Source organism: Microchirus variegatus, assembly GCF_963457635.1.
Source record: "Microchirus variegatus genome assembly, chromosome: 11".
Classification (NCBI taxonomy): Eukaryota; Metazoa; Chordata; class Actinopteri; order Pleuronectiformes; family Soleidae; genus Microchirus; species Microchirus variegatus.
The window spans coordinates 11,334,706-11,361,206 of record NC_139812.1 but is presented as its reverse complement, the minus strand read 5'-3'; the positions used below and the strand labels follow the sequence as shown (position 1 = coordinate 11,361,206).

Below are 26,501 nucleotides of genomic sequence, written 5' to 3'. Positions count from 1 at the left end.
GCTAAAAGGAACAGCTGAATTACAAATGATTTGCAACTGCAAGGCCACTTACTGTATCATTACCTCCAGGATTTACTATGTATTGATAGTCACAGTCTTTGCATGGATCTGCTTTAAAGTCAGGGCTAATGATAAATCTACACTGAATTATCACACGACTCGTCTTCAGCTTTAAACAGAATGGTATCCACTTGAAGCTCCAGTGTTTTAGTTTGGTGCTTACATGTCTTTGCTCTCACAAAACATCAGGCAACGTGAGAAACTAGTTAGCGAAAATGGTGGAACATTTAGCAGCTAAGTAGCCAAGTGTTTACCGCAGGAGTTGATGGACACTTGCTAAAAGCATGGTTAGGTTTCTGGAGATTCATCAGGTGACCAATCACATGACCCTTAAAGGACCAGTGTGTATTATTTATGAATTGTTTTTTTTGGCTTAATTTGAATACATTACCCATAAATAAAAGAAAATTGCTTGCCTGGTGTAGCTTTAGAATGAGCATTTTTAATGTTTGTGAGGGCCTTGCTTTATGGAAGCCGCCATCTTGTGATACTACGTTTATACAGCAGGCAAACCAAGCGAGAGTGTGCGCTTCATGCTTTGAAGATAAAGCTTGCTACTCCGCCCACATAAACATGACGTATGATGTAGTATACGCCACTAGAATCTCATTAACAGAAAAGCTGATGTGTTGGTGCATCACAAGTCACCAAATCTTGTGAGGAGTTGGCAAGTCCCATGTATTTTTGCCCTCTGCACGCTTGTGTACATAATGCAATCTCTCTGATTTAATTGAGAGTTGGGTACCTGGTTGACGCGAAGAGGGCGGGGTTAGAGGTTCCAAGTGTGGCAGCGATTGAGTCCTGTGGGCTTCGGACAAGCGGATCGGGGGGAAGCCCACCTTTGGATGCGGACGTAGTCCAGACTTCAGCTGGGTGGGAGAAATCTCCATCACTTTTTGTTCATGGTATTAGCCTATGTCAGGGGTGTCAAATTCATGTTCACAGAGGGCCACATCATAAGCATAACGGTTGCCAGATGTAACTGCTAGACAGAATAAATGTAACAAAATGTAAACGCACCCTCAAAAAAAGACTTTGAAGCACAGGTGATTTCTTCAGCCACAATAAAGCTAGCTTTCACTGCCGCATCGTTTTTGGTTATGGCTTTTGTGAACACATTCTGCTGCGATCGCAGTTTGCCTTTTAATTCTTTGACAATTTGTTGTTTTTCTTGAAGGCTAACTTTGGCATACTTGGCTCCTTGTTTGGGGTCAAAATGCCGACATAGGTCGTACTCTTTGACGACCGACACCGCCTCATAGCACAAAAGACATACCGGTCTTTACAGCAAAAACATGTGTTCGCCTTCCCATCTTTCTTGAAACTGCCTTCCATCAAGCTTTCTCTTCCTGGATATTTTGGGATCATTTGTGGATATTGCGATCTGCATTTAATCCGTGGCATGATGCATATACAATAATAGACTGCAAACTAGTAGCGGGATGCAGTCACCTCACGGTCATTTCTCACAATCGCCATGCATTGTGGGAAATTTAGTTTATTTTTAGTTTTGTTCAACACACACCTTACAGCAGCATAGACCTCACGGGCCACATAAAATGATGTGTGTGGTTATATTTTGTTTTGTTTAAATGTCTTTGAGCAGGCACGTTGATTCTTTTTTTTTTTGAAAGTACACTCTTTTATACATATTGACTGTCAATGTTATAGAGACCTTTAATAAAAGTTGCATAGGGAGGAAGTGGAAAGAATCTTTACATCCTTTTTGGGATACAAAGGCCACCAGAGTTTCCTGACATACTTGAGAAAGGGAGGGCTAAAAAATGAACCACAAGCTTGTCTGGTGAGAAGAACATGAGAAGCACTTGTTTTTTTTCCCCAATGCAGAGTGGTTTGTTGCCATAGATTGGAAATTAGCTTTCTCACAAAAGAGCCCACATATATCTCTCTAATCTCTACAACAAGTTCAGTAGCTCATTGATCAATGACAATTAACATCCTTCCCAGAATTCTCACAAATGCATAAAATAAAGAACACGATTGTTTCCCAATGACACCTATGTTTGTTTGTTATAATAGAGCATAAGAATAGTGTTACAATTGAGACGAGTAATGCTCTCTGTGTTATAGTAATCATATTATTTTTGTTGCTATACCAGTGAAAGCTTTATTAATGAATAAAAGTTCAATTCAGACCTGCATTATGGTCACTATATGGTCACTATATATTGCTACCTTTGGAATCCATGTTGCAGATGTATGTATATATGTGTATGTGTATATGTATGTATACGTATATATATGTGTATATGTATGTATACGTATATGTATGTATACGTATATATATATGTGTATATGTATGTATGTATATGTATATCTATATTTATCTATATATATATTAGAGATATACATGGTATACGTGCATGTGTGTGATTCTTGTTAGCCACTGATGCTCTGCACCACAGTAAACTGTCAGCTCGCTGTAGCATACCAAATGTCTCCTTCTTCCTTTTCTCTCACATCCTCTTCCCCTGCTTCTCTCTCTCTTCTCGCTTCTTCATCTCCACCTCTTTCTCTTCTTGCCTCATCTTTTTTTATCCCTCTGTCTGCGTTTCCCCCCTTTTCTTTGAAATTTTAATGACCCAGTAAACAGCCGCGCATTTCAATGTGAAATGTGATTCAGGCTACAAACGTACGAGAGAGAGAGGAGGAAAGAAAAGGAAAGTGGGGGAAAAGAGGGAGGGTTTTTTGTGTGTTTGAGAGAGAGAGAGAGAAGGAACAGAGAGGTTTTTTGGGAAGGGTGTGAGGAGATGACACATTTATTATACATTATATCAACAGTGGACAGTTGACATTAACATACCATAACCAACGCTCTGTTATGACTTTTGAAAGTGTCTGATTTACATCAAACCAGAGAGAGAGAGAGAGAGATCGTGATCTTCACTTTGTACTCAAGAGAATGATTAATCCCGGCCTTTGATTCTGCATTCATCTAATGGGATGTTGCAGCATGAGCAAGTACATGCACATACACAAGTTTGTGCATGCGTGTGTGAAACATTGACCTTGTCAGGACCAGTAGTCCTCGTGGAGACAGAAAATTTGGTCCGAATGAGGCAGAATCTCGCTTCTGAGAACTGGTAGGTGTAAGATTTACATTGTGGTGAGGTTAAGGTTAGGAGTGGGCATTAACAGGTTAGGGATTAAGCTTTGTTTAGGCTGTCCATGTGAATGGAAGTCACTGCAGTGTCCTAAGAAGAATAGCTTTGCAAACCTGTGTGTGTGTGTGTGAGTACCTGTAGAGAATGTGAATACACACTGATCTGTGGGAGTGCAGAGTGAGTAATACTGTAGATTTACCACTTTTCCAAGGGAATATTGTTAGCTATTTTTATACAGAGGTTACGCTCGCACTCACTACTATTCGCTGGCCACCGCCGAGCGTTCACTGTTCGCTGCCGTCCATCCTCAAACACTCCACTCACAAGCTAGGCTTATTCTCACGAGGCTGGAAAATGACAGCCTTTGTAATCTGAAGTGTCGTGTGTGAGTGGGCTATCCTTGATAGAATCTAGTTTTCTGGACCTTTGTGGGTGTTTCAGGAAAGAATGAAACATTAAGATTGGAAGTTTAAATAAATCATATACACAGCATTTATGTTAACAAATATTAGACCTGTAAATTAGCTGCAAACATGAGGTGTTTAATCTCAAACTGCAGCTCCATCAAGAGGACGAACCTGGCTTTTGTTTGAGGCAGTGACGAGTCTTTATTCCTATTTTTCTCTCCATTTTACAGAAATAATTTGTCGTTATTTTTGCAAGTTCAAAGTACCTGCGCACATCCTCGGTTGCAACCTGCTTGTTCCCATTTTTTCCTTTGATATCAGGCCAGTGAATCTTAACACTTTATGCAAAACGTTTTGACTTTAAAAGCGTTCCAAATGGCATCTCTCTTACTTCTTGGAGGATTTTTGATGTGAGAAAAATGAATAGCCTGCACATTCTATTCATGTTAAGTAACAGTAAATGTCAGTTATGACACAGGAACATCTTGCCTTTGCATGCATTTGGTTAGAAGGCCTTTTAATGTGACGGCAGCTTTCATTGAATAATATCAACATTTTGAGAATCTACAGCGCATTATGTTTTGCTGTTTTCACCACAGCATCACACGACACAAAGATGGAAGTCACTTCTTTTTTTACTGAATGATACCAACACACTCTTACACTGTCATGGACAATTGATTTACGCCCTCAAAATGCTTCTTAATGCCTTACTAGTAATAAGGAGTCTAGAGACACGAAAAAAATTACACACACACACACTACAGTGGACCCCCTACTGGCAGGCGTAACCTCAACAACACAAAGTCCCTCAGCACCACTTGTCATCCACGTCAGAGAAATTCAACCTCCTTCCTCCCACTCATATACACTTTCATTTTCTTTTCCAGCCTCCCTCCATCTTCTCCTCACACCCTACACACACACCTTCCCCCATCCGTCCACCAAGCAGTCAGCTGGTAATGAGGCACATTTCACTGAGAGTTTTCTCCCCTGACACAAGCTTGTCTCTCGCTGCTATCGATCCTCACCCTCTCTCCATCCCTTTGTCCTTCCCTTTCTGCCTCCCTCCATCATTCTTCTCCCCTCACCCTCTGACAGGAGAGAACAGAATAATTGGAGGGGCCTTCAACAACAGGGAGACGGTGGACAGCTAGGCAGACGGGCGTCAGATATGGCAAATACCTTAGTCTCACTGTTTCTCTCTCTCTCTCTATCTCTCTATCTCTCTCTCCCTCTCTTCATCGTCATACTGAAGGAAGAGTGATGTCGACGGCAAACTACATCCTCTGAGGGCCCCTTCTGACAATTACTAAACACACACACACACAAAGATGTGCTAAGCTATTGTTGTTAGGACTCTTTTGGACAACCATCCAACTCCTGAATGGAACCATAACTAATTAATGCCTAACCCCTGACTTTAAACCAATCCTAACCTTAACCAGAGCATCAGAAATGTGGTTCTGCCTCATTAGGACCAGACTTTGGTCTCCATGAGGACTACAGGTCCTTACAAGGTCATTGTTTATGCTGGAAAAGTCCCAAAGAGGAAACAAATACACACACACACACACACACACACACACACACACACACACACACACACCAGAGACTCCCACATCACTTAACCAGTTGTCTTCAACTAAAAGGGCTGAGCAGAATCACTCTGCTCCCTCAATGGCATTACTCTTCGGCCTCTTAACGCTCTGCAACACACTCTTACTGCAAAGCAAGCACTCACACACACACAGGTTCGCGCAGCTATTCTTCTCAGGACACTGAATTGACTTTCATTCATTTGGACAGCCTCAACAATCCCTTACGTTGTCCAACTCTAACCTTAATCTAACCACAATTAAAATCTTAGCCCTGAATTTCAACGCATTCCTCAGAAATGACATTCTGCTCATTTGGACCTGGTTTTGGTCTCTATGAGGACTACTGGTCCTGACAAGGTCAGCGTTTATGCCAGAAAAGGTCCTAAAGAGGCAACAAATGAGCACACTCGCATACCGCAATGCACACACACACACAGTCATCGGGCCTGTTGTTGATGGCCGACTTTACCCCCCCCCCCCTTTCTATTGATCGCTGTGTACCTCAGTCCTCATGCATCAGATAGATGCTGATGGGATTCAAGCACTTAACCAACCGCTGTCAAAGCCCAAACACTTACAGAAGGACAAATGTCCACTTTTACATGCTGCTTAATTTATATTTTTCACTGTCAAACAAAACACTATGGGATAATATCTGCTATAGTTTCCGCTGCTCAGTGGCCACTGTCAGGTCGCAGAGGCCTCCGCCTCTTGCAAACCACAAATTGTAAACATGTTGTGTGTTGGTTCTCATCAGAGACGATATGACCAGGTTTGACTGTGTTTCCTAATAAACATTTCTGGAGGCTGTTCAGTTTACAGTTCAACTTCTATACAGGTACAGAAACAGTAAATACTGTACTGTGCAATGAGGGCATTTTACATAGTACACACAATATGGCAATGAAACTTTACAAAAGCTCCAAAGTTATTAAAATATTGAGTACTGTGTCTCTGTGTGTGTGTTATAGTTTGCTGTTCACAAAGGTGAAGCTTGAGGAGGCCCTGTTCGGTCCGGCCACAGCTCTGCAGACCTGTGAAGTGATGCTGCAACGCTGGCAGACCTGCTACGACGTCGGTCGCTCCAGGTGAGTGTGTTCACATGTAACATACGTCTCTGTAATGGTTTGCTCCTCTTAGGGCGCTTTCACACCAACAGCAGTTGGTGCGCACCAAACGATCCATTCGAACCAAAAACTCTAGTTCGTTTCGTTTTCGTTGGTGTGAAAGCATCAATCGCACTCGGGTCCGCACCAAATCAAGCGGACCGAGACCGCTAAAAAGAGGGGGTCTCGGTCCGCTTGACTCCGCACCAAATGTCAGACTCTGGTGCGGACCCTCTGGTGAGAACGCGAACTCGGGTCCAAATCATATTCTGCAGTAAATGCCATGGACATAGCCTACCTTGTAGGTCTTTGGAGCAATCTTCGTCACATTCATGAAAATAGCGCGTCTCCTCTGCCTGAAATGACGCGCTATACGTCTTCGCCGACTCCAGTGCATCAGCTGATTGTTCTCCAGACGCAGCCACGACTCATTCTCAAATTGGATATTTTGCCAAAAATGGCCAATACAGAGAATGTAATAAACGAAGATCAGAGCAAGTAGCAATGTGCGAACGTGTTGCTCCATAGTGAGTAAAAAACTGTAAAAGTGGCGCTTTTCTACCGGAAGATGACACATTGATGAAATGTCAAATCTGCCAATTTTGGTTCGTTTGCTGGTGTGAAAGCGGACCACACTGGAGTCATATGTTACATAATAACAATTGTATTGCCTGGTGCAGATCAAATAATCGAACTAGTGGTGTGAAAGCGCCCTAAATCGCTGTGGGTCTGGATGGGTGACCCTTCACTGCCCAAGTGTTTTTACTGCCATGTGTGTTGAGATATGAGGGGGGAGCTTCTAGGGTGAGGTTGTACTGCCAGCATTAATTACTGTGTGTGTGCGTGTGTGCGCGTTTACTCTGCATCACTGATATATTGATGAGGTTATCCTGGAGAGCAGAGCAGTCAGCAGGATCAGAGGTTAATTTGCTCTTGCCTGGTCCTCATTGCATTCAGACATATTTCCATTTGTCCTGGAACAGCTCACTTCACAAACATGTATCTGCGCGATGACTCACTGCAGCTGATGTGAAGTCAGGCCTGTTGAATCTGATAATACAGATATTAAGCACAACATTAAAAGGACTGGGAGGAATAACATTTCTCTGAATAAAGAACAACAACCAGCTGCGTTGGTGGAGACCCATCATTTTAACTTTTACGAGTACTTGTAAGATATTGGACCTCATAGTTCTCATTTCTGCAATACCGAGTAGCATTCAATACATTCCTTAATTATGTAAATATCTGGCAATACTTCTACACACATTGCTTTCCTTGAAAAGCACAGAATGAAATATTTTTTGAGTTGAATGTATCTGTATATTCTCACATCCTACACTACAATGTATTTCTGCTTTAAACAGAGGGTGGGTTTTTATTTTACCCAAAAAGCAGCAAAATCAAACTTGACCTAAAAGAGGTCAGCTTAATTATAACTCCAGATAAACTGTCAAACGATAAGGTGAATCAACTGAATCAACAGACGTCCTAAATGGGACACAAAGGGAATGTAAATACTGGCTCAGGCAAACTAAACGAAACACAAAGACATGAACAAAATGACATCACATCATCATACAGGTGCTGCTTGCCCTTGGCCACCCTTTTTGTTCCCAGTCACCATCCCACCAGCCAGATAACTCGGAAAAAAGAAATAATAAATAACCCAGTGTTGATGTGTGCACTTAATTCAACAACAATGTAAGATTAAACCAAATACACTATTGTTGAACTGAAACCAAATCTACTTATAAAGAATGATTAAATGACTAAGGGTGTGGGCAGACATTACCCTGTGTGGCTGCAGCCATCACAGTGTTCTAGGGACCTTCTTGTTTATTTTGCTTGAAATAATAATAATAATTATTATTATATATTATTATTAATAATAATTATTATTATTATAATTATTATTTCAATAATAATGAAATAATTCCTCTTGAAATTGTTTGATTAGGAAGAAAAGTGAACATTTCAATATATTATGCTCTATTTGCAGTCGTATACTTTAGAAGGACCACCTCCAGTGTGAGATCTTAGACTCATTACATCCAGCATGGACTACATTGTCTCTCTGCATTGTACACTTCCCCACATTCAAAAAGCCACACAATCTGCAGCTGTGCATTAAACGAGCTATATGCAAGAAATGTGCTGTATTAAATCATAAAATGACCTTGTGATCATTGATTAAGTAAATATGTATAATGTTCATTTACAACTATGATGCAGCCAATACTGACTGTTGCCCCACCACACTTTGGCAGCAACACTCGAGATAGAATGTTTTGCAATAAGACCTTTAAATACTTAGGGGTGATGTACATATTTTACATATATCACATTTTTATTACCTTAATTGACATGAATTGAGTGTTTCTTTTTACTTGTGCGTGTGCGTTGCAGTGAGACAGATGACAGCAGCAGCATTCCGGTGGCTGAGAGGACAGAGGTCAGCCCCGGAGGCAGGAAATCCTCCATCCACCTGACCCTGCCTGACTTCCAGGACGTCTCCACTGGTCTGCTCTCTCAGTGGTTTCAGTCTTTTTTTTAATGAGGACCCTCTGTTGCACACATTTAAACTGTTTCGTACTGAATGGATTATTTTAAGTCGTCTATTGTTTTGGGTAAACACCGGTGAGAACGGTGAACATGCCGGTCACTTTTAATCCCTGGGTATTTGACCTTTTATAGAGCGAAAACTATGTCTGTGTGATGATATCGTCACTTTGCCAACCTAGATTTATTCATTATCAATGTTATATGAATACACTTAAGCCATTACTTACTGCTGTTGACCTTGCTAATGGAAAATTATAAATTTATGTATCTCAAATTCTATTATCCTTGTCATTTTGAATGGAATGACGTGACTGAAACGTGGTCTTAAATATTAGCAAGCTTCCAATGAATTAAACTCATACAACATGTTGGTTTAATGCTCAAGCATGTCTTGAATAAACCATGACATTATAGACCATTTTAAAGCAGCCATTTTGTACAGAAAATTAGGGCAAACACAGGTGTTACCAATGACATTAATTAGGCTTCTGCATGTAGGTTAAAGAGAGCCGGACTCCTACACTTGATAAATTAGCCCTTAGTTCATTCTGAACAATATCACATATCTTAGTCCTGCATACATATTTCCTGTATTTTCAGGTCTTATTCTAGTAAGGAGACTAATTGGAAATAATTGGATAATAATTGTGGTCATTAATGCATTAAAACAACACATCTTCATGTTGCTTCACAGGTTCACCGTGCCCGTCGTCAGTTGCTCTGTCTCGGCTGGAGGCGGCGCTCTCTGAGGTGTCGGACCTTAGCTCCTCCCGTCGCCAAGGACCCGCCTACATCTGGACCACGCTGGAGCACATCTGGCTGCAGGCTGGTATGATAATGATACACGCAGCTCCGACACAGTGTCTCTTCACACGCTTTTTTTGGTTTGCGGGGTCAGCAGATGAACGTTTAATAATCACGGTGTACAGTACCCGTTCATTTGCAGATGAACTGAGAGTATGTGGGAACTGCCTGTGTATTAACTGACTGTTTGTGTAGCTGTGGCTATACAACTGGCACTAATTGGCTTCCATGGTTCTGCATGTCCCGGTTTTATTAATGTTAATGAATAATTAATGGGTCGTTCCATTGGCAAGTGCAAGGTGGACAGAATATTCATGTGTTAAATCATTTCACTCCAGGTTTTTTAAACTCATTGGCTGCCAGCCATTTTCAGCGCAGAGATACTGCCAAGTGCTTTACAGCATTTTGACTGATTTTCCAAGGCCCACAAAACAGTGTGTTCTATGACTATGTAAACACCGAAACTACCAAAAGAAGTAGACTCTTCTTTCATCAGATGTTGTTGGCAGTGAATGTTTGTATTTGAATTGACTTCTATAGACATAGTCATTGGCAGCCAATGAGTTAAGACGAGGACAAAACATTCATTTATGCTGTGATTGTGGCCCTGTGCTTACCTGTGCACACATGCAGTTTGGACATACTTTTACCATGGGTTATAATTACCACGATCACCACCTTGATTTAGGACAGGACTGTGGGGCCCATGGACCAAAGTTGGCCAACCAAAGGGTTACATGTTCTGTTTTTGTAGAATAGAATTACTCCTTCCTAACACTGGCATACTTCTGAAAGGCAAATACCAGCTCTATGTATCTCGCAAGTAAGCACTGATATTACAACTGGTCATTGAGTGGAAGGCAGAAAATAATCAGTGAAATTGTCACGTATGCTAAAACAACATGGAAAGTTTACAGCCACAATTTTGTTCTTTTTTTTCATTGTAAAAGACATTTGCTCTGTTCATATTGGTCGTCTTTTGACAGAGCAGACACGTGGTTAGGGATTTTTTCCTTCAAGGCTTCACAAAGGATGGAAATCCTGTAGGAATGACCTCATCAGACAAATACAGATCAAACAAACAAACAAAAAAAAGCTGTGAGACTCTGTGCTGGGACATTTGAATGGAACTCCTCCTCTCTGTACAGACTGTATTGTGCAGAGGCTACTACAAAAGCTCTCACACACCTTACTGACCTGCTTACAAGCGTAGTCGGATTTCAGTCTCTCTTGGGAGTGAGACGATGGTTATGTGAGCACAAATGTTTGGAGCACTGCAGTGAGGCTGAACGATTTTGAATTAATATCTAATTGCAACAATTTTGACAGGAATTGCAATATAATTTGCGATATCCGTGGGAATTTTGATTTTTTTTTTTACTGATTTTCATTCGAAAAACATTGAAAAGGATTATTGTAATTAATCGAAATTTTTATGAACTTCGTTTTTTTTAAAATTCACATTTCGATTTTTTTATCGCAATATAGCTTACTGCAATTTTAAAACCGCAGGAGTCACAATATTTGTTCAAGCCAAAATGTTTGTCAAAATATAATTTTAGATGAATTATTGTCTTAATCTATTCACATCTTATTCTACAGACTGAAGAGAACATCTTTGTTTCTCACAGAGTTGCACAAATATCACACATTAATCCTTTTAAGTATGTTTTTTGAATGAAAATGAGAATAATAATGTAAAAATCACCATTCCCGCTCATATCGCGAATCATATCGCAATCGCATTTCCTGTCAAAAATAATCGCAATCGCAAAGTTGTTCAGACTAGATTTTTGTCAAATATCACGCCACGCTGCAGTCACAGAAATTCAGTTGCCATCATTTTAGGGTGAGCCCAAAGTATGTAGCTGTATATCTATGTAAACAACGTACTGCTCAGAGCCATTACAGTCCCATTGAATACTGCCTACCTGACGTGTGCTGTAACTGAAAAAAGGCAGCGACTGCTCTAGTAAGGGCAGAATGGCAGTGATGCAGTCTTCAGTCTGCATGTGGAGGTTCACAGGGTGTGCTGTGCATTAGCAGGAAATGAAGGGAGAGGGGCACAGAGATACACTCCTCGTCTATCCACTCAGCGTGAGTGGATGAGGCATGGGAATTGGAATTCATACCACAACTCAAGTGAAGGCAGTAGTACAACGAGAAAACCAGCATAGGATAAGATGGATGGAAGGGCCAAGAGGTCCCATCCCTTGTGGCCGAGTGTAATTTGAAGGTTGTTCTCTATATCTCTGCTGAGAACAGGCAAAATAATGTATGTGTGCGTGAGAGAGAGAAAGAGACCAGGGGTATGACCCTTCACTAAAGGCTGCGCATGTCCTATCCCAAGTCACCCTCCTTCCCAACATTCCTCTTAACATCAGTCACTTCCCCCTCAATCTCACATCCTCACTGGCTACATATGAAATCACAGAAGGAGGGGGGGTGGGGGCCGCTCAGTCTTCAAAAAGGGCACACTCAGCTGCATGTAAACACTCAAACTGATAGACAAGCACAGATCTAATCCTTTTAATTTTTTTTCCGAGATCTCAGGTGAGCAGAAGGGAAATGCTGTCTGTATCCCTTTTTCCCATGAATCCTCGTTCCCCTGAAACCAAGAGTCCAAATGGTTGGCTTTCATCTCGCAGAGGCAACATGCCTACGCTAAGTGTTCCCCATCTGTGCATCATCAGACACATGTAAACAAACACAACATCCACTACCAAACTCACACATGGGTCTCACTGCATAGTTATCTTTCTGTATCACACACACACACACATACAGGCTGTTCTTCTTAGGACACCGTGTCGACTTCCTGTCATTATGTCACAGCCGAAAAAAAAACCTTTAACTTTAAACATTCAAATCTTAGCCCTGAAATTGTTTCCTTCAAAAGCAGGTTCTATCTCATGAGGACTAGTGGTTCTGACAAGGTCATGGGGTTTCTTTCCCAAGGTTTCTGTGTCAACCCACCATCCACTTCTGAGAATGAATGACAGCATCCTGTCCTCGCAGTGGTCAGCTCCATCTTCAGGGGTGTGTCCTCTGGTGTGTGTATGTGTGTGTGGTGGGTTTGTCGTCATCCTCCCAGCAGCAGCAGCAGAGAAAGGAAGCAGGCAGCATTAGTATGCGATGGCCATATTTAGGCAAGACTCTCTCGACTTCCCAGGCACTCCTTTGCTCCCACTCCCTCCAGTGTCTGTGCGTTCATCCAACTGTGTTTTTTTTGTTTGAGTGCTGCACAGTTTACATTTTAACATGCCGTTTGAACTCACTGTCAAGTCATCTGTTACTTTCACTTACTACTGAGGGGGATTCATGATATTTGTCCTCCCATTCTGTCCATGATTATTCCAGTTTTCTTCACCCATCCTTTCCTGATACTCTTTTCAACTAACTCTTGTACCATCTCTTCTCTTCTTTTTCTGTATTCTCTCTCCTCCCTCACCCATCTCTGTTTCTTAACCTCATGTCCCATCCTCCTCCTGCAGGAGAGCTGTTCATGGCAGATGGACGGTTAAAGGAGGCCCAGTTCTGCATAGCTGAAGCAATCGCAATCTTCCCCAACTCGCACTCGGTGTTGCTGCAGCGGGGCCGCCTGGCCGAGCTCCGGGGCCAACTGGACGAAGCCAAAGGCCTGTACGATGAAGCTCTGGCCATCCATCCCACAGGAGAGCGTATACTGGTGCACATGGTGAGAGACGATGAAAGCTTCAGAGGCTGCTAAATGCACTTACAATTTATAAAATTCACTTCTGTTGAGTGTCCCACTCATATCATGGTATCAGGTTACTGCTGCTATAAGTTGCTCACACTATGCAACTCTACGCACACATACACTTGAGGTCATGAAATTACATTTTACTCGGTTCAAAACATTACAGTAAGTTAGACTCGCATGTTGATGCATGTACACACATAATTTTTTTTTCTAAAATCCACTAAAATAATTCTAAATAATTCAGTTGTTAGCTCTCCTGATCAAATAAGAATATGAACACAAAGAGTACACACACTCATTCGGACTCAGTTGAATCTCATGTGAGTCAATCTTTAAGATCCAAGTTTTTCCATTTGAACTGGTAGAAATCAGGAAAAAATAATGTCACATTTCCACAAGAAGATCATTAAAATAGCCTTAAAATGTATTTTTTTATTATTATTACGCAGAAATGTCATTGGTTTAGCCCTCAGCTGTTTCTCTCAAATGCTCACTACAACTACAGTAATACAGTATGTCCTAAAACCAAGTCTTAACCCTTAAAAGACCCCTTTAAGTTATGAGGACCAACCAAAATGACCTCACAAATATTTTAAAGGTTTTAAATTGTTTTGAAATGTCCTCACAGTTTACTACAGACATGAACAACACACAGTTTTGTTACCTTCAAATACTTGACTGCATATTTTCTATTTTTGTTGTGTAATTATGGATGGCGAGTTCTGTCCTGCTGTACACACTTCATAATTTTATGTAATTAATAATAATTGTATTTTAATGTATACAATAGTGACTTTAACAACATTTCCACTCTTATTCAGCAGCACTTATTAAATGAGTTTGCTGTTAACTCTGTCCGTTGGCTGGTAATAATCTCAGTTTATAATCTCTCTTCCTCTCCCACATGCGGATTATACCGTGTCAGGATTGTGGTCATTTTCACAATAAGACTTTATAGTTCAGTCATCTTCAGAAATATGTTGAATTGTTTTAGGAAAACCTTACATTTTAGAAAACAGGAACATGATTTTTGTCTTACTGCTTGCTGCTTATAGACTGGCTTTTTGCCTGTCTGATCACTCGCCCACATTCCTTTCATCTGAGAAGAGAAGACCCTCTCTCACAGTCTCTCACTCAAACACAAAACCTCAAACGATCCTCACTCACCCACCTCATCCACTCCCGTATTCTCTGCTTGTCTGTCTGAACCGCTGGATTAACAGTAGATGCTCTGACCTTTGAACCTTTCTTTCTGTTGTCATGGTGAAAGGAGCAGAGTGGGGAATCCCTCAAATCTGATACTTGCTTACACACACATGAATCTGGTCTCCATGGTGACTATACATGTGTTGGTTGATATTTTTGTTATTAGTGGTACAACCGCATGCTCACATAAGGCTAATGCTTTTAATCTAGCAGTGTGTGTGTGTGTGTGTGTACGTGATTGTTACCTCTTTACTGTTTTTGGCATTATCACTGATGGTTAAGGTTAGGGTAACAGGCTAGGGCATGCATTATGCCTATGAGAGTCCTTGCTAAAAATGCTGTACAAGAATATGTGTGTGTCAGTGTGTGTGTGTGTACATCGATTGGGTTAAACAGTGGTATGTGTCTCTTCCATATTTGGCCTGTGGGAGAACCAATCCCAGGGGGTGAGAAGTTGAAACAAAGCCAGCTGGCATTGTCCTACTCTGGGTCTCTTATGGGGCAGCTGTGTGTTCTCAGTATAGCTGTCTGCCCTAGTATATTCTGTGTATACATGTGAGAGTGCGAGCACATGTGTTTTGATATTATTGTCTGCCAATTACTGCCATCCTCCATATAAGTGGCACACAAGTACTGTTTTTATATATATATATATATATATATATATATATGTATATATATATAATAAACCCTACGTACAGCTGTTCCAGAAAGTTTCCAGACCAATCTACACTAAATTAACTATTGACCTAGTTTTGTTCACTTAGTTATTATAGTTGGAGTATATGGCTCAACTCTTTATGATTAAAGTGTGAAATCGTACACTGTAGTTGAGGAAGTGCAATATGGCAATTAGCATATTCATGAAGTCATGTATTTGCATTTCACCTAGTTTTGGCTGATGTCCTATCTCCTCTCCTACTTGATTCACCCTTGTCCACTAACTTAGCTCTGGTTATTTAACTGTTTTTTTGTTTTTTGTTTTTTATTAACAGAAGATTTGGAACCTTAGTGCTACCAATGGACGAGCATGTATTTAAACCCGGGTTAGACTTATAATCTGATCTTTGTGGGGGTCTCTTATTACTGACGTCAAACTAAGACTGTTAATTATTCGTTCTAACACATAAACACAAAAAGCAGCACACATTATATCATATATAATATGATATAAGTGCAGTCATTGTGTCACAGGCGATATTGTTTTTGCCTGTTTGTCACGTTCATCTAAATTATACTCTTAACATTGAAAAAACTGCATTGTTTACGATTGAAACAATAAAATTATAATAATTTGGTTTTTGTTGGTTATATTTGAACGACCCCCACAGATGTACAATTTTACTACCTTCATGGTAGCCCAACCCCCTTTTATGGGCGCTCCCCTCCGATTGGATCCCATGTAATAAAACGGATTTAAACTACTTTTGAATAGAGCCCTTGTCTTCAGCTTCACAGACTTTGATAACCACTACCCTAAAGCAAAAATCAGTTTGTATGCTGATGACATTCTGCTTTTTTAAGCAGTACAGAGGTTTAATCAGAGCCCTCACAGTAGTTACGAGGTACATAATGGTGCTCATCCTGATAGAAGCCATCACCTACTGTCTCATGGACACATTTTTAATTTTGAATTACATCAAAAGAGAGCACAGAACAGATGTGGACTCATCTGACCAGACATTCTTGGTGATTCCTATTTGTCAGACTGGTATAGAGTAGTCACTAAGTTGTCAAAAGGGCTAAAGAAGATTCAAAATTCCCCCAATTATACTAAAGTGTGGGGCAGGCACACTTCTTTGACAAGGCAAAGATTAAACCCTTTCGAGACAACATAGTGACGGTGCCATGTCTAGTAAGGAATAATGTCCATTACACCTGATTATATGATGTCACTAATGAAGCAGTGTGGTAAACGGTTGCAACCTTACACTGTGTTGGAGCCTAAGTGTGCAGGACATTTTAATTGGAACACTGCCCATATTTCTGGCTTGCATCCGTCTGCAAGAATACAACTTACAGTTGCTGCTTCCCAGTGGCTCCGGCTTCATGCGTTTATTTTTATGCTGTGGACACTTTGTGTGCCAGTGGCCCATTTATTCTGCTCTGCCTTGAGGGGAATTCTGATATTCTTGGATGATATTCTTACACTCTACAGCCATTATTCTGCAAAGTACATACTGTACTTTTCCTGAATGCTTTAGGTGTGCTATAGCTATATATTGGGGTAGTAGTGTACTATATGTTATACATGTGTATAAAAAGAAGTACTCCTTTAATATTACACGTTTCTATCTTTAATTTCTCTCGTTCGATTTGTTTTTCTTGTGAGATTTTTTTATGAACGTGTTGATCTTGAAGACTGCGTGACAACATGTCTCTCACAAACTAAATTGTTTTTCAAACAACTTTTTAGTTTCTTCCTGGGAATGACATTTCTTGCCAAATAAAATGTTTTGGGAGCAGTGACTTGTCTTTTTAGTTGCTAGGCAACCATTTGTAAATTGATAAGTCACTGCACGGAAGTACTTGGCAATAAAACTGTTGAGAAATGGTCCAACTATGAAACTCTGTCCAAAAACTTAGAGAGATCCTTTTTTTTGTTTGTATTTCAAACTTTGAAGAGCCGTTTAGGTTTGTCATAAAGTTAAGCTAGTGTAAGGCTTGTTTTTGCTTTTGTGTTTCATTTTTCTTGCCCATAATCAAATTGCATGACATAAGCATAAGTGTGTGTCCGTGTGTGTGTGTGTCTGAAAGATTCACAGCTGTGGTCAGCTGCTGGTTTTAGAGTATTTTTGGATGGATGAGGGTGTGATGGTGAGGGAAACCATTATAGGCCAATGGTATTGGTATGCTGTGTGTGTAAGTGTGTGTGTGTTCCTGTATGGTTATCTTTGTGAGGACCAACACACTTATACACCTAAGGGAGTGAGGTCATTTTGGCTGGTCCTCACTCTAACCCTAACCCTTTTTGGAGGTTAAAGCTTGGTTTCAGGGTTAGGGGAAGGAGTAGGGTTAGGCACTTAGATGTGAGGGTTAAGGTTAGGGGTTAGGGAATGCATTTTGCCATGAGGTGTCCTCACTAAGATATAAAAACACATTTGTGTGTGTGCAATAATGTTTTGATATTTTGAAAACATCCACAATGGACAGTGTTATACAGTATTACCATGTAAATTATGCATGACAGGATAGGGCTCAGAGGGAGAGTTGAAATTAAATTAAAACATAACAAATAGGATGTCAGGATGTTTACTTTCCTGCTCATTCCTCATGACGCAACCATGTCACCACGCACGTTTTTCTCTCTGTTAAAAAAAAGAGAAAAATCACACATCAGATGTTGCGTTTGGAGCGACGTTAGCTTAGCTCATCAGTGGTGTAACGACAAGCAGTCTGGTCGAAGTGGAGAACATACACTTCCCTCTCACTGCTCCGACTGTGACTAACTGTGGTGAATATGGATGAGTAACATGAAGCACACATGCTCCACTTCTCTCCGGCTGCGGCTAAAAACAACTTCTTCACAGACTTCATTACCCACATTTCCTCTCATAAATAATCACAAAGGCCACCTTCTTAAAGGGACAGACTTGGTATTAAAGTAGGTATATTTAATATTCTGCAAGGACCCCAACGTGTGCACAACTGCTCAGCAGATTTTTTTAATGATGGCAATGAAACTGATACTGTGGCTATTTCTGGATATTTTATGTCTTGCTTGTTGCAGTCCGCGTCTTCGATCCAAGCGTCTGTTCTGTTTGTCTTTGGTAGCATGTGCCATGTCAGCGTTTGCAAATGTGTCTGTCTCTTAACCCCATTGAAGGGTTTGGTTGACATGTGTGTATGTTTGGCACGGGGTGTGTGTGTGTGTGTGTGTGTGTGTGTGTGTGTGTCTGTGTGTGTGTGTGTGTGTGTGTGTGTGTCTGTCTGTTCTCATGGATAGCTGATCCTGAAACACAGCCCAGCCTTGCTTCTGGCTATGGTATGAAATGAATCTGACCCACTCCCAACACTCTCCACATCTCATTCGTCCTGTTGTGTAGTGAAGCCTACTCTTAGTCTCTCTCTCACACACACACAAACACACACTCTCTCTCTCTATGCTTTTCCTCCTCTTGAACAGAGGAATATTCATATGCAGCTTCACATATGCATGCGTACTCTCAAGGACGAGGACTTGTGCTCATTGAATTAATCGCGTTCCAATTATCAAATGCCCTCATCACTCTCTCTCTCTTCCTCTCTCCCTCACTTTCTCTCAGTGTGGATGGGGGTGGTTGTCAGCTGATTAGATAATGCAAATACATTATTTATAACACTTTGCTCGTTCTCGCCACTTTATGGGATTGCCTAGCAACCAGGGAACTATATTCTGTAGAGCAAGACCTCCAAAAACCACCGATACATAGGGAGAGAGAAGAAGAAGATAGGAAAGGAAAGAGAGAGAGACAAGACAAGAGGTAGAAAAAACACATTTGCAAACAGACTATTGGGAGTTGACTGGTGCCTCCGTTGCTATGTATGGCTCATCTAGGCCCACTTATTTTTTTCCTTTTTCTTTGACGCCTCTTTTTCTCTGTTCATTGCTCCAATTTTAGCTCTTTCTCTTTTGCTCACGCTCTCTTTTTCCCTGTCCTCTGTGGTCTTTTTCCTTTTCCTCTCCTCCTGTTGCTCTCTTTACATGTGAGTATGTGTTTGCGAGTGTGTATGCATCATGGCGACTTCTGCACTGTTCTCCACGTGCAGTGTGTATCTGTTAATAATAATAATCTGTAGGAATGGTAAGAATGTATGTGGGAAGTAATTCGGGGATGCACAGACATGTTTTTTCCCCCCCTCACACATTCAAACGCGACATGGTCACAGGGACGCCGTATACATTCATTCACACTTTACACAGTACATATGGTTGAGATCAGAGTCAAAAAAGTGTACAAAAACTGATTGCAGCAACATGAAAAAATAGATAAAAATCACCAAGTCTGGGTTTTAGTTTCTACATGAGTTGTTTTACAAGCTGCATGATGCTCATGCATTACAGGAACAGCACTATCCTGCAGCCACATGCCATGTTTTGTCACGAGAAAGAAGTAGTTTACTGCTGCTTCCGCTTCTGCTTAACAAGTTACACCCTTAATCGTTCTCCAGTAGTGCCTCCAAGAATTAGGTGGTTCATTTTCAATCCGTAGCTTTCAATATTTGAGTTAATGAGACATTTACGATGTTCACTTAAGGCAGAATCATTTTTGCTACTCCCATACAAATGACTCAGGAAGCTTCCGTTCTCTTCGATCGAGCTGCACTAACTTAAACGCTATGGGTGTTGTGTGTGTTGCAGCGTTTCAAACGCCGGCTTAAATTTAACTTGAAACACCACTGCCCACTTGCTCGGTTTGGCTCGGCTCAGTTCAGTTCGTGCTTAAATGGCATGACAAGAAACAAACCCAGGCTGCCAAGCTTGATAGGATCTGTTGAGGTAAAACTGGAGACAGATGGCTCCGAGTAATTAAAGCAAAAACCATTAGACACCAGTTTTTATCTGTGCGTTGCCAGAAACGGTAGGAATTTAAAAATGTTTGTTAATGTCTCTACTTGTTTATCTGTTCACTGCGTAGCTGCATTTACAGTACTGTATACAGCACCTATATTATCTTTAGCATCATTTACGACAACACGTTGGCATGGCAATTGGAAGCACTTTTGGGGTCAGTAGAGCTCTTTTTGTCTATAACTTAAAGAAATAGATGTGTATTTGAGGTGTTGTTTCCACCAAGGGCAGTTCAGCTTGCTATGGTGTGTTTTGGAATGATTCTGGCTTGCATATCCACAGCAGGGTGTGAAGGACTGCAGTGTTGCTGTACCCTTGAAAGGGGTGCTTGGTACCACCAAAATAAGTCACCCGTACCATCCCAGTTTTTGGCACCCTTCTGTTGGGGGTACCAAGCACTCCTTAAAGGGTGGAGCTTCAACCCAACCTTTTAAAGTTTCTCCTAAGCATAACGTACATAACTGAACTGTACCGAACTGTAGCACTTGGTGGAAACTGGGCTTTGATTTCTCCTGATATGTTTACAGAGAGCCTGAGTTGATGGATAAAGTCTTGAATGTATTTAACGATTCGAAACCAGAGACGGGCTATCTGTTTCTGCAGCTCTAAAGCAGTTAACACATGTTTGCACCAAACTACTATCTGCAAATTTTAAATTTGAGCCCAGGTTGGATGAAAACTGAATAATTGTTCTTCTCTTATTCTTCAAAAGAAAAAAAAACAAATTATTCCCTAAAACACAATGTTCTGTGTTAACATGGTGGCCAGTGCAGTGTGTGTGTGTGTGTGTATGTATTAGGGGTGTCCTCTTGTACTGTATACACTGCACAGTGGAGTTTATTTGACTGAGCTCCTGACCCAGAAGGATCCACTTTTCCATGGTTACCAGCATACCTGACATGCTGCTGCACACATGGAAGAGTGTGTGTTTGTGTGTGTGTGTGTTAACTGTACAGTCAACTGTGTTCATGCTAAAAACACTGGAACAGTGTAGTACCTGTGAGACTGGAGAGCACTGACATGAAGATGTAGAGACAGGTAGACACTAGGTATATACAAATGTATGCATAAATACACTTGTGTGTGTGTTTGTATGAGTGTTGATATCTTTGCAAGGTCCAAAAACATAAACAAAATCTTTGTAGGGACATTTTGGGGTTTTGGGTTTAGGTTAGAAACTTACTTGTGATGGTTAAGGTTAAGGTAAGGGGCTTGGGAAAGCATTTGTCCTCACTAAGATATGAAAATACAATTGTGTGTGTGTTCCTTGTATTACTCATGTTGTTGTGGGGACCTAAATCTGTTTACACAGTCACATAATAGGGACTGGTCTTCCTCATGGGAAATAAGGGAAGTCACTATAAAGCTAATCATGACAAGTTAAGGTGACGACATGTATGGTTAGGGTGAGATAAGGGTTAGGTCAAAGTTGGTCTCCAGGAAATGAATGGAAGTCCTCTGAAGTCATGGAAACTAGATGATGTGTGTGTGTGTGTTACTTTTTGCAAGTTGCATCAGAGCCTGGAGACAGCGATGTGAATTCCAGCCCAATTAATCTAGATGAGCATAATAAGGCTTGTCTGTCTGACCTCAGGCCGCCTCAGTATGTGTGTGTCCTGATAAGATAGAACCTCATTTCTGAGGAACTGGTTATGTTTAGGGCTGGGTATGGTTACGGTTAGGGATAACACTTTGGTTAGGCTGTTATTGCTTTTTTTCATGGTTGTTGTTTTTGTACCAAATGAGTCCACAGGGCAGCAGACGTTATAATCCACAATTTGTATTTGTTTTGTAAAAAGCCGCCGTCTGCGGCAGAGAAAATGAAAAAGCATTAGAGAGGAGGTTCTGAGGTTTAATATTTTTTGTTTATTAATCGAGTTTACACTGAACAAATTGAACAATTAAATAATACTTGTATAATTTAAAGCACTGTTTAATAACTTTATAATACCTTTATTCCAAAATCAGCCACAGAAATCATTTTAACCACTGTGTAGTTTTATAAATTAGAGTTTCAAGACATCTGAAATTAACGTCTGCGTTTTCTTCTCCCCTATCCATCTGTCCATCAAGGGCCGTTTGCTTGTGAAAAGTGGGCGTGTCCACCTTGGCGAGAAGGTCCTGCGCGATGCAGTCCAGGCCCACAGCACCTCACACGAGGCGTGGAGCTGCCTGGGCGAGGCGCTGCAGTCTCGAAATGCCAGCCAGGCCCCCGACTGCTTCTTAACAGCACTGGAGCTCGAGGCGTCTTGTCCCATCCGGCCCTTCACCATCGTCTCCAGAGAGCTATGAGGGGTCTGGGCTGTGATGGTGGTCTCAGTTAAAGTTAAAGTGAATTGCCCTGAATAATTACACTGTAAGTGTGCTAGGTGGGACAGGTTTCCTCTGATGGATAGTTTTGACATTTTTGGGAAGAGAAGACAGATACCACTGAGAATGAGTTTTTACTGCGTGAACTTTGTTCATTTCACTTCTTGCTCTCTGCTACTATGTACCAGGAAGGTTCTATTATACTGCAGCAAGCCACCAGGGGGGCAGTTGACACACCCTGGCTTTAATTTGGTCTATTTTAACTAGTGCAAGACCAGCATCTCGGGCTGACTCAGAATCACATGCATGGCACTTTGCCTTGTGTAGCCTCTCTTTTGGCACGACTGTCTTAAGGCATGTGGAAGCAGCTCATTTAACAATCTATCTGTCACATTTCTACCACACTGCACACACTGGTGCCCTCAGTAAGACCCCTGCCAAGTTTAAAGCCACTCAACTGACCCGTTTGACAGTAGCACGATTAACAGCGAGACAGATGGATAGAAAGACGTCCCTTCAAATACGAGGTCAGCAACCGGGTTTCCACTATGATTCATCGCAAATTTGAATTGAAAGCAAATTATGGTTGCTTGAATTTGTTTCAAGGGTAGACGTTTTGTAATAGGACGTGAAAGCAATTATATTTCACTTTGAGTGTTAATTGTGTTATTTTAAGTGTGTGTTTGTGTATTACTGTCAGACCCTAATTTATTACAGTAATACTTAATCTGTACATTCCTTGCATCTCGATTTTGGATGGAAACGATCAGGATTAGGATCCATATTTTTTTGCACAGACGTATAGGGAAACAATATTGTTATAAGCTCTGCATCAGCGTACATCTCCCATGGAGTTGAAGTCTTGTCATGTTTTCTTTCACAGCCAATGGCAGGTGAAAGAAAACATGACAATGTGAGTAATGTGAGTAATAATCGGAATCACAGTGATGTCCTGTTTGTGTCTTGGGGGGCAGAATGGTATGTTGTTGTGACATATGTTGAAATGCAGATACATGGATTATGTACAACACCTCCTCTTCGTCTTTTTTCTGTTCATTTATTTTGATTGACACAGCTTTTATGTGTATATATATATACACATATGTATGTGTGTGTATATATGTATATATTTGTAGATTGCTAAATGTGTATATATATATATATACACATATACATATATATGTATGTATACATATATATGTATGTGTGTATATATATATGTGTGTATATATATATATGTATATATATATATATATATATATATACATTTAGCAATCTACATATATATATATATATATACATATATACACACATACATATGTGTATATATACACATGTATGTATATATACATATGTATGTGTATATATTTATATACGTATTATATATACATATATACACGTGTGTGTATATATATATATGTGTATATACATGTATATGTATGTATATATGTGTATATGTATGTATATATGTGTATATGTATGTATATGTGTATATGTATGTATATATGTATATGTATGTATGTATATATATATATATGTATGTATATATATATATATATGTATGTATATATGTACATGTGTGTATATATATATATGTACATGTATATATGTGTATAAATATATATATATGTGTATATATATATATATATATATGTACATGTATATGTATATATGTATATGTACATGTACATATATATATATATGTATATATAGCCACCCTGCTAGAAGAGACATTCACTTATCATTTCACGTGACAGTTCATGTTTCTATACAGTGTGTCTTTACATGTTGCATCACATTTTATATGAGTGTTTATTGAAGACCATCTCTCTTGGGTGTTATCTGGCCTTATTATATTAGTTGTGTGTGTGTGTGTGGTAGGTGTCCATTATGAACAACAGCTTTTAAAAAATCACTGCTGGATGCCGCGCCTTCACCTGCCTTGTCACTTGTGACTAATGGACATCACTTCCGAGTGCCTAACCACATTAATGTGAGCTGTGGGACCGTGCTGCCGGCTTATGTAATACTGCCAGCACAATTTTCTGCCTCCAAACTCCCTCTCCTCTCTCTCTTCGCTCTTTCTCCACCATCTCTCTGTCTCTTGCTCTCTCCCAGCTTGCCTGATGTGATGTGATGTGGCTTGGTTGCCTAGCAGCCATCCCCTTGTTTGAGTAACTGGGTAAGGGGAGAGATATCTGGTCTGCATCCCCACCCCCCACCCCCACCGACACCACACTTACCCACAGAGGCAGATAATGCCCCTGTTGTGTTGTTTTACAGGCCTGACAGTGTCTGTTTGATGTCTGCTGTTACCATGTACGGTATGAGCCAGCTGTAATCAATGTCTCACCCGGGTGCAAATTGATTTGTGTTATGGGAAGAGTCTCTGCCTTTGCTCTCAGCAAACTCATAATTTCTTATCCCTTTGTCTCCCTGTAGGCCTACAAAATATAATCCCCACCTTATTTTTAAAACCTCACAGCCCCTACCCCACACCCTCGCAAAACAATGCCAGCATGAAAATCTTTAATTTATCAATACTTCAATTTCCTTACAGGAAGTATTGATCACTGTCAGGTCTTTTCTGCAGTCCAAAAAAAGAAAGAAAATCTATTTTTATTTCTTCCCTGCTCGCGTTCTGGCTCTCCCATGTTCCCATCCTCTCCTCATTAACGCTGTGTGTGACACCTACACAGGGGCTCTGGGAGATGAATGGTCTAATCCCTGTGGGTAAGGAGTGAAATATTACATGATGTGCTCATATGAGCACAGATGCACGCACACAGTGGCAGTGAGAAGCACATGAACACACCGTGCTCCACAGTACCCATGCTCAAATACACACTGGTCTTAACAGCTCGGGTAAAAGGAGAAAGATTAATGGTCGGGGGGGGTGGACCAGTGCGAAGCCTTTCAGCATGACAACAGATGACGTTCTGTTTGCCTACACAATACACACACACCTGAGATCAATACATCTCTGACATTAGGTCTCACTTATTGTGTGTGTGCCTTTGTGTTATTGTGATGTCAGAGAGCACCCAGGTGTGTCGCTCTGGTTACGCACTCACGTCTACACCTGTGCATCACAACACATGCTGTGTGATGGGAGGGTGGAGCAGCGGGGAGTGATGGCTGTCAGGTCTTCAGTTACACATACGTTGTAATCAGTGGTGTAGTGTGGTCTACTCTAGTGGGGATACTGTCAAACCAGCACTTACAAAGAGTATGGACGTGATTAATTTTGTTGTATTTATTGTTTTTAATGAAAACGACAGTCATCGCTACTCTTTATTTTGAAAAAACAACAACACATTACATCAGTATAAATTCTGTCAAAAAACAGTTGATACGTATAAATGTACGTTATACCTTGATCCTGGACTTTTTGTCGTGGTTATACCTGCGTATCACATAGACTACACCACTGATTGTAATTGTGGTTGCGTTGACACAAACAGCCTACACAAGACGGCTATATTCCTGTAGATTGAATAGATACTAATAGAAACACATAAGAAGTGATGACTGTGTCTGTAGGGTTTGGTATTCAGGTCAAGTCTGTGTGTGTTTGTGTGTGTGTGTGTGAATGCAAGGCCTGCAGGGGCATACGGGGGCCACGGACCGGGTTGTGCTGGTGAAAGGTGCCAAGAAGGAAACCATAAACCGTCATTGTGATGTCCAAACAAGGCCAGGAGTCATGGATGGGTGAGGGGGTGTGATGGAGGTTATGAGGATCAGATGCGGGTCCATTATCTCATTTATAAATAAAATACAGTACACAGAGAGACGTATACTGTACATAGTTCATGCCCGAGGCCTAAATGTCTGTCTGTCTATTGATCTATCATATAAACGACAAACGAAGAGTGAAACCAACTCTGGCAAGCTGCTCTCCTAAAACGTTGACAGTCCAGTTTGAGTTTCACACAGCTGTGAACAGAAAATACAAGTGTGAAGGCAATAAGGTCACACTTTCAAAGACACAAGAACCTCTTCTGCTGTGGTAGCCACAAGTAGCCCTGCTAATCCCATTTAA

At 40.8% G+C, this 26,501-nt stretch overlaps 1 protein-coding gene across 1 annotated transcript in view; it reads left to right on the top strand.

The window, feature by feature from the left end:
* The window catches only part of ttc7a (tetratricopeptide repeat domain 7A), a gene marked incomplete at both ends in the record, with an annotated part of 52,472 nt that extends 30,031 nt beyond the window's left edge, over positions 1-22,441 (top strand). Inside the window, 5 exons of the mRNA XM_083898193.1 lie at positions 6,165-6,281; positions 8,709-8,821; positions 9,559-9,693; positions 13,163-13,365; positions 22,223-22,441. Coding sequence (XP_083754319.1) covers positions 6,165-6,281; positions 8,709-8,821; positions 9,559-9,693; positions 13,163-13,365; positions 22,223-22,441 — 787 coding nt within the window. The remainder of the gene's footprint in view (positions 1-6,164; positions 6,282-8,708; positions 8,822-9,558; positions 9,694-13,162; positions 13,366-22,222) is intronic.
* Between the last annotated feature and the right edge of the window lie 4,060 nt (positions 22,442-26,501).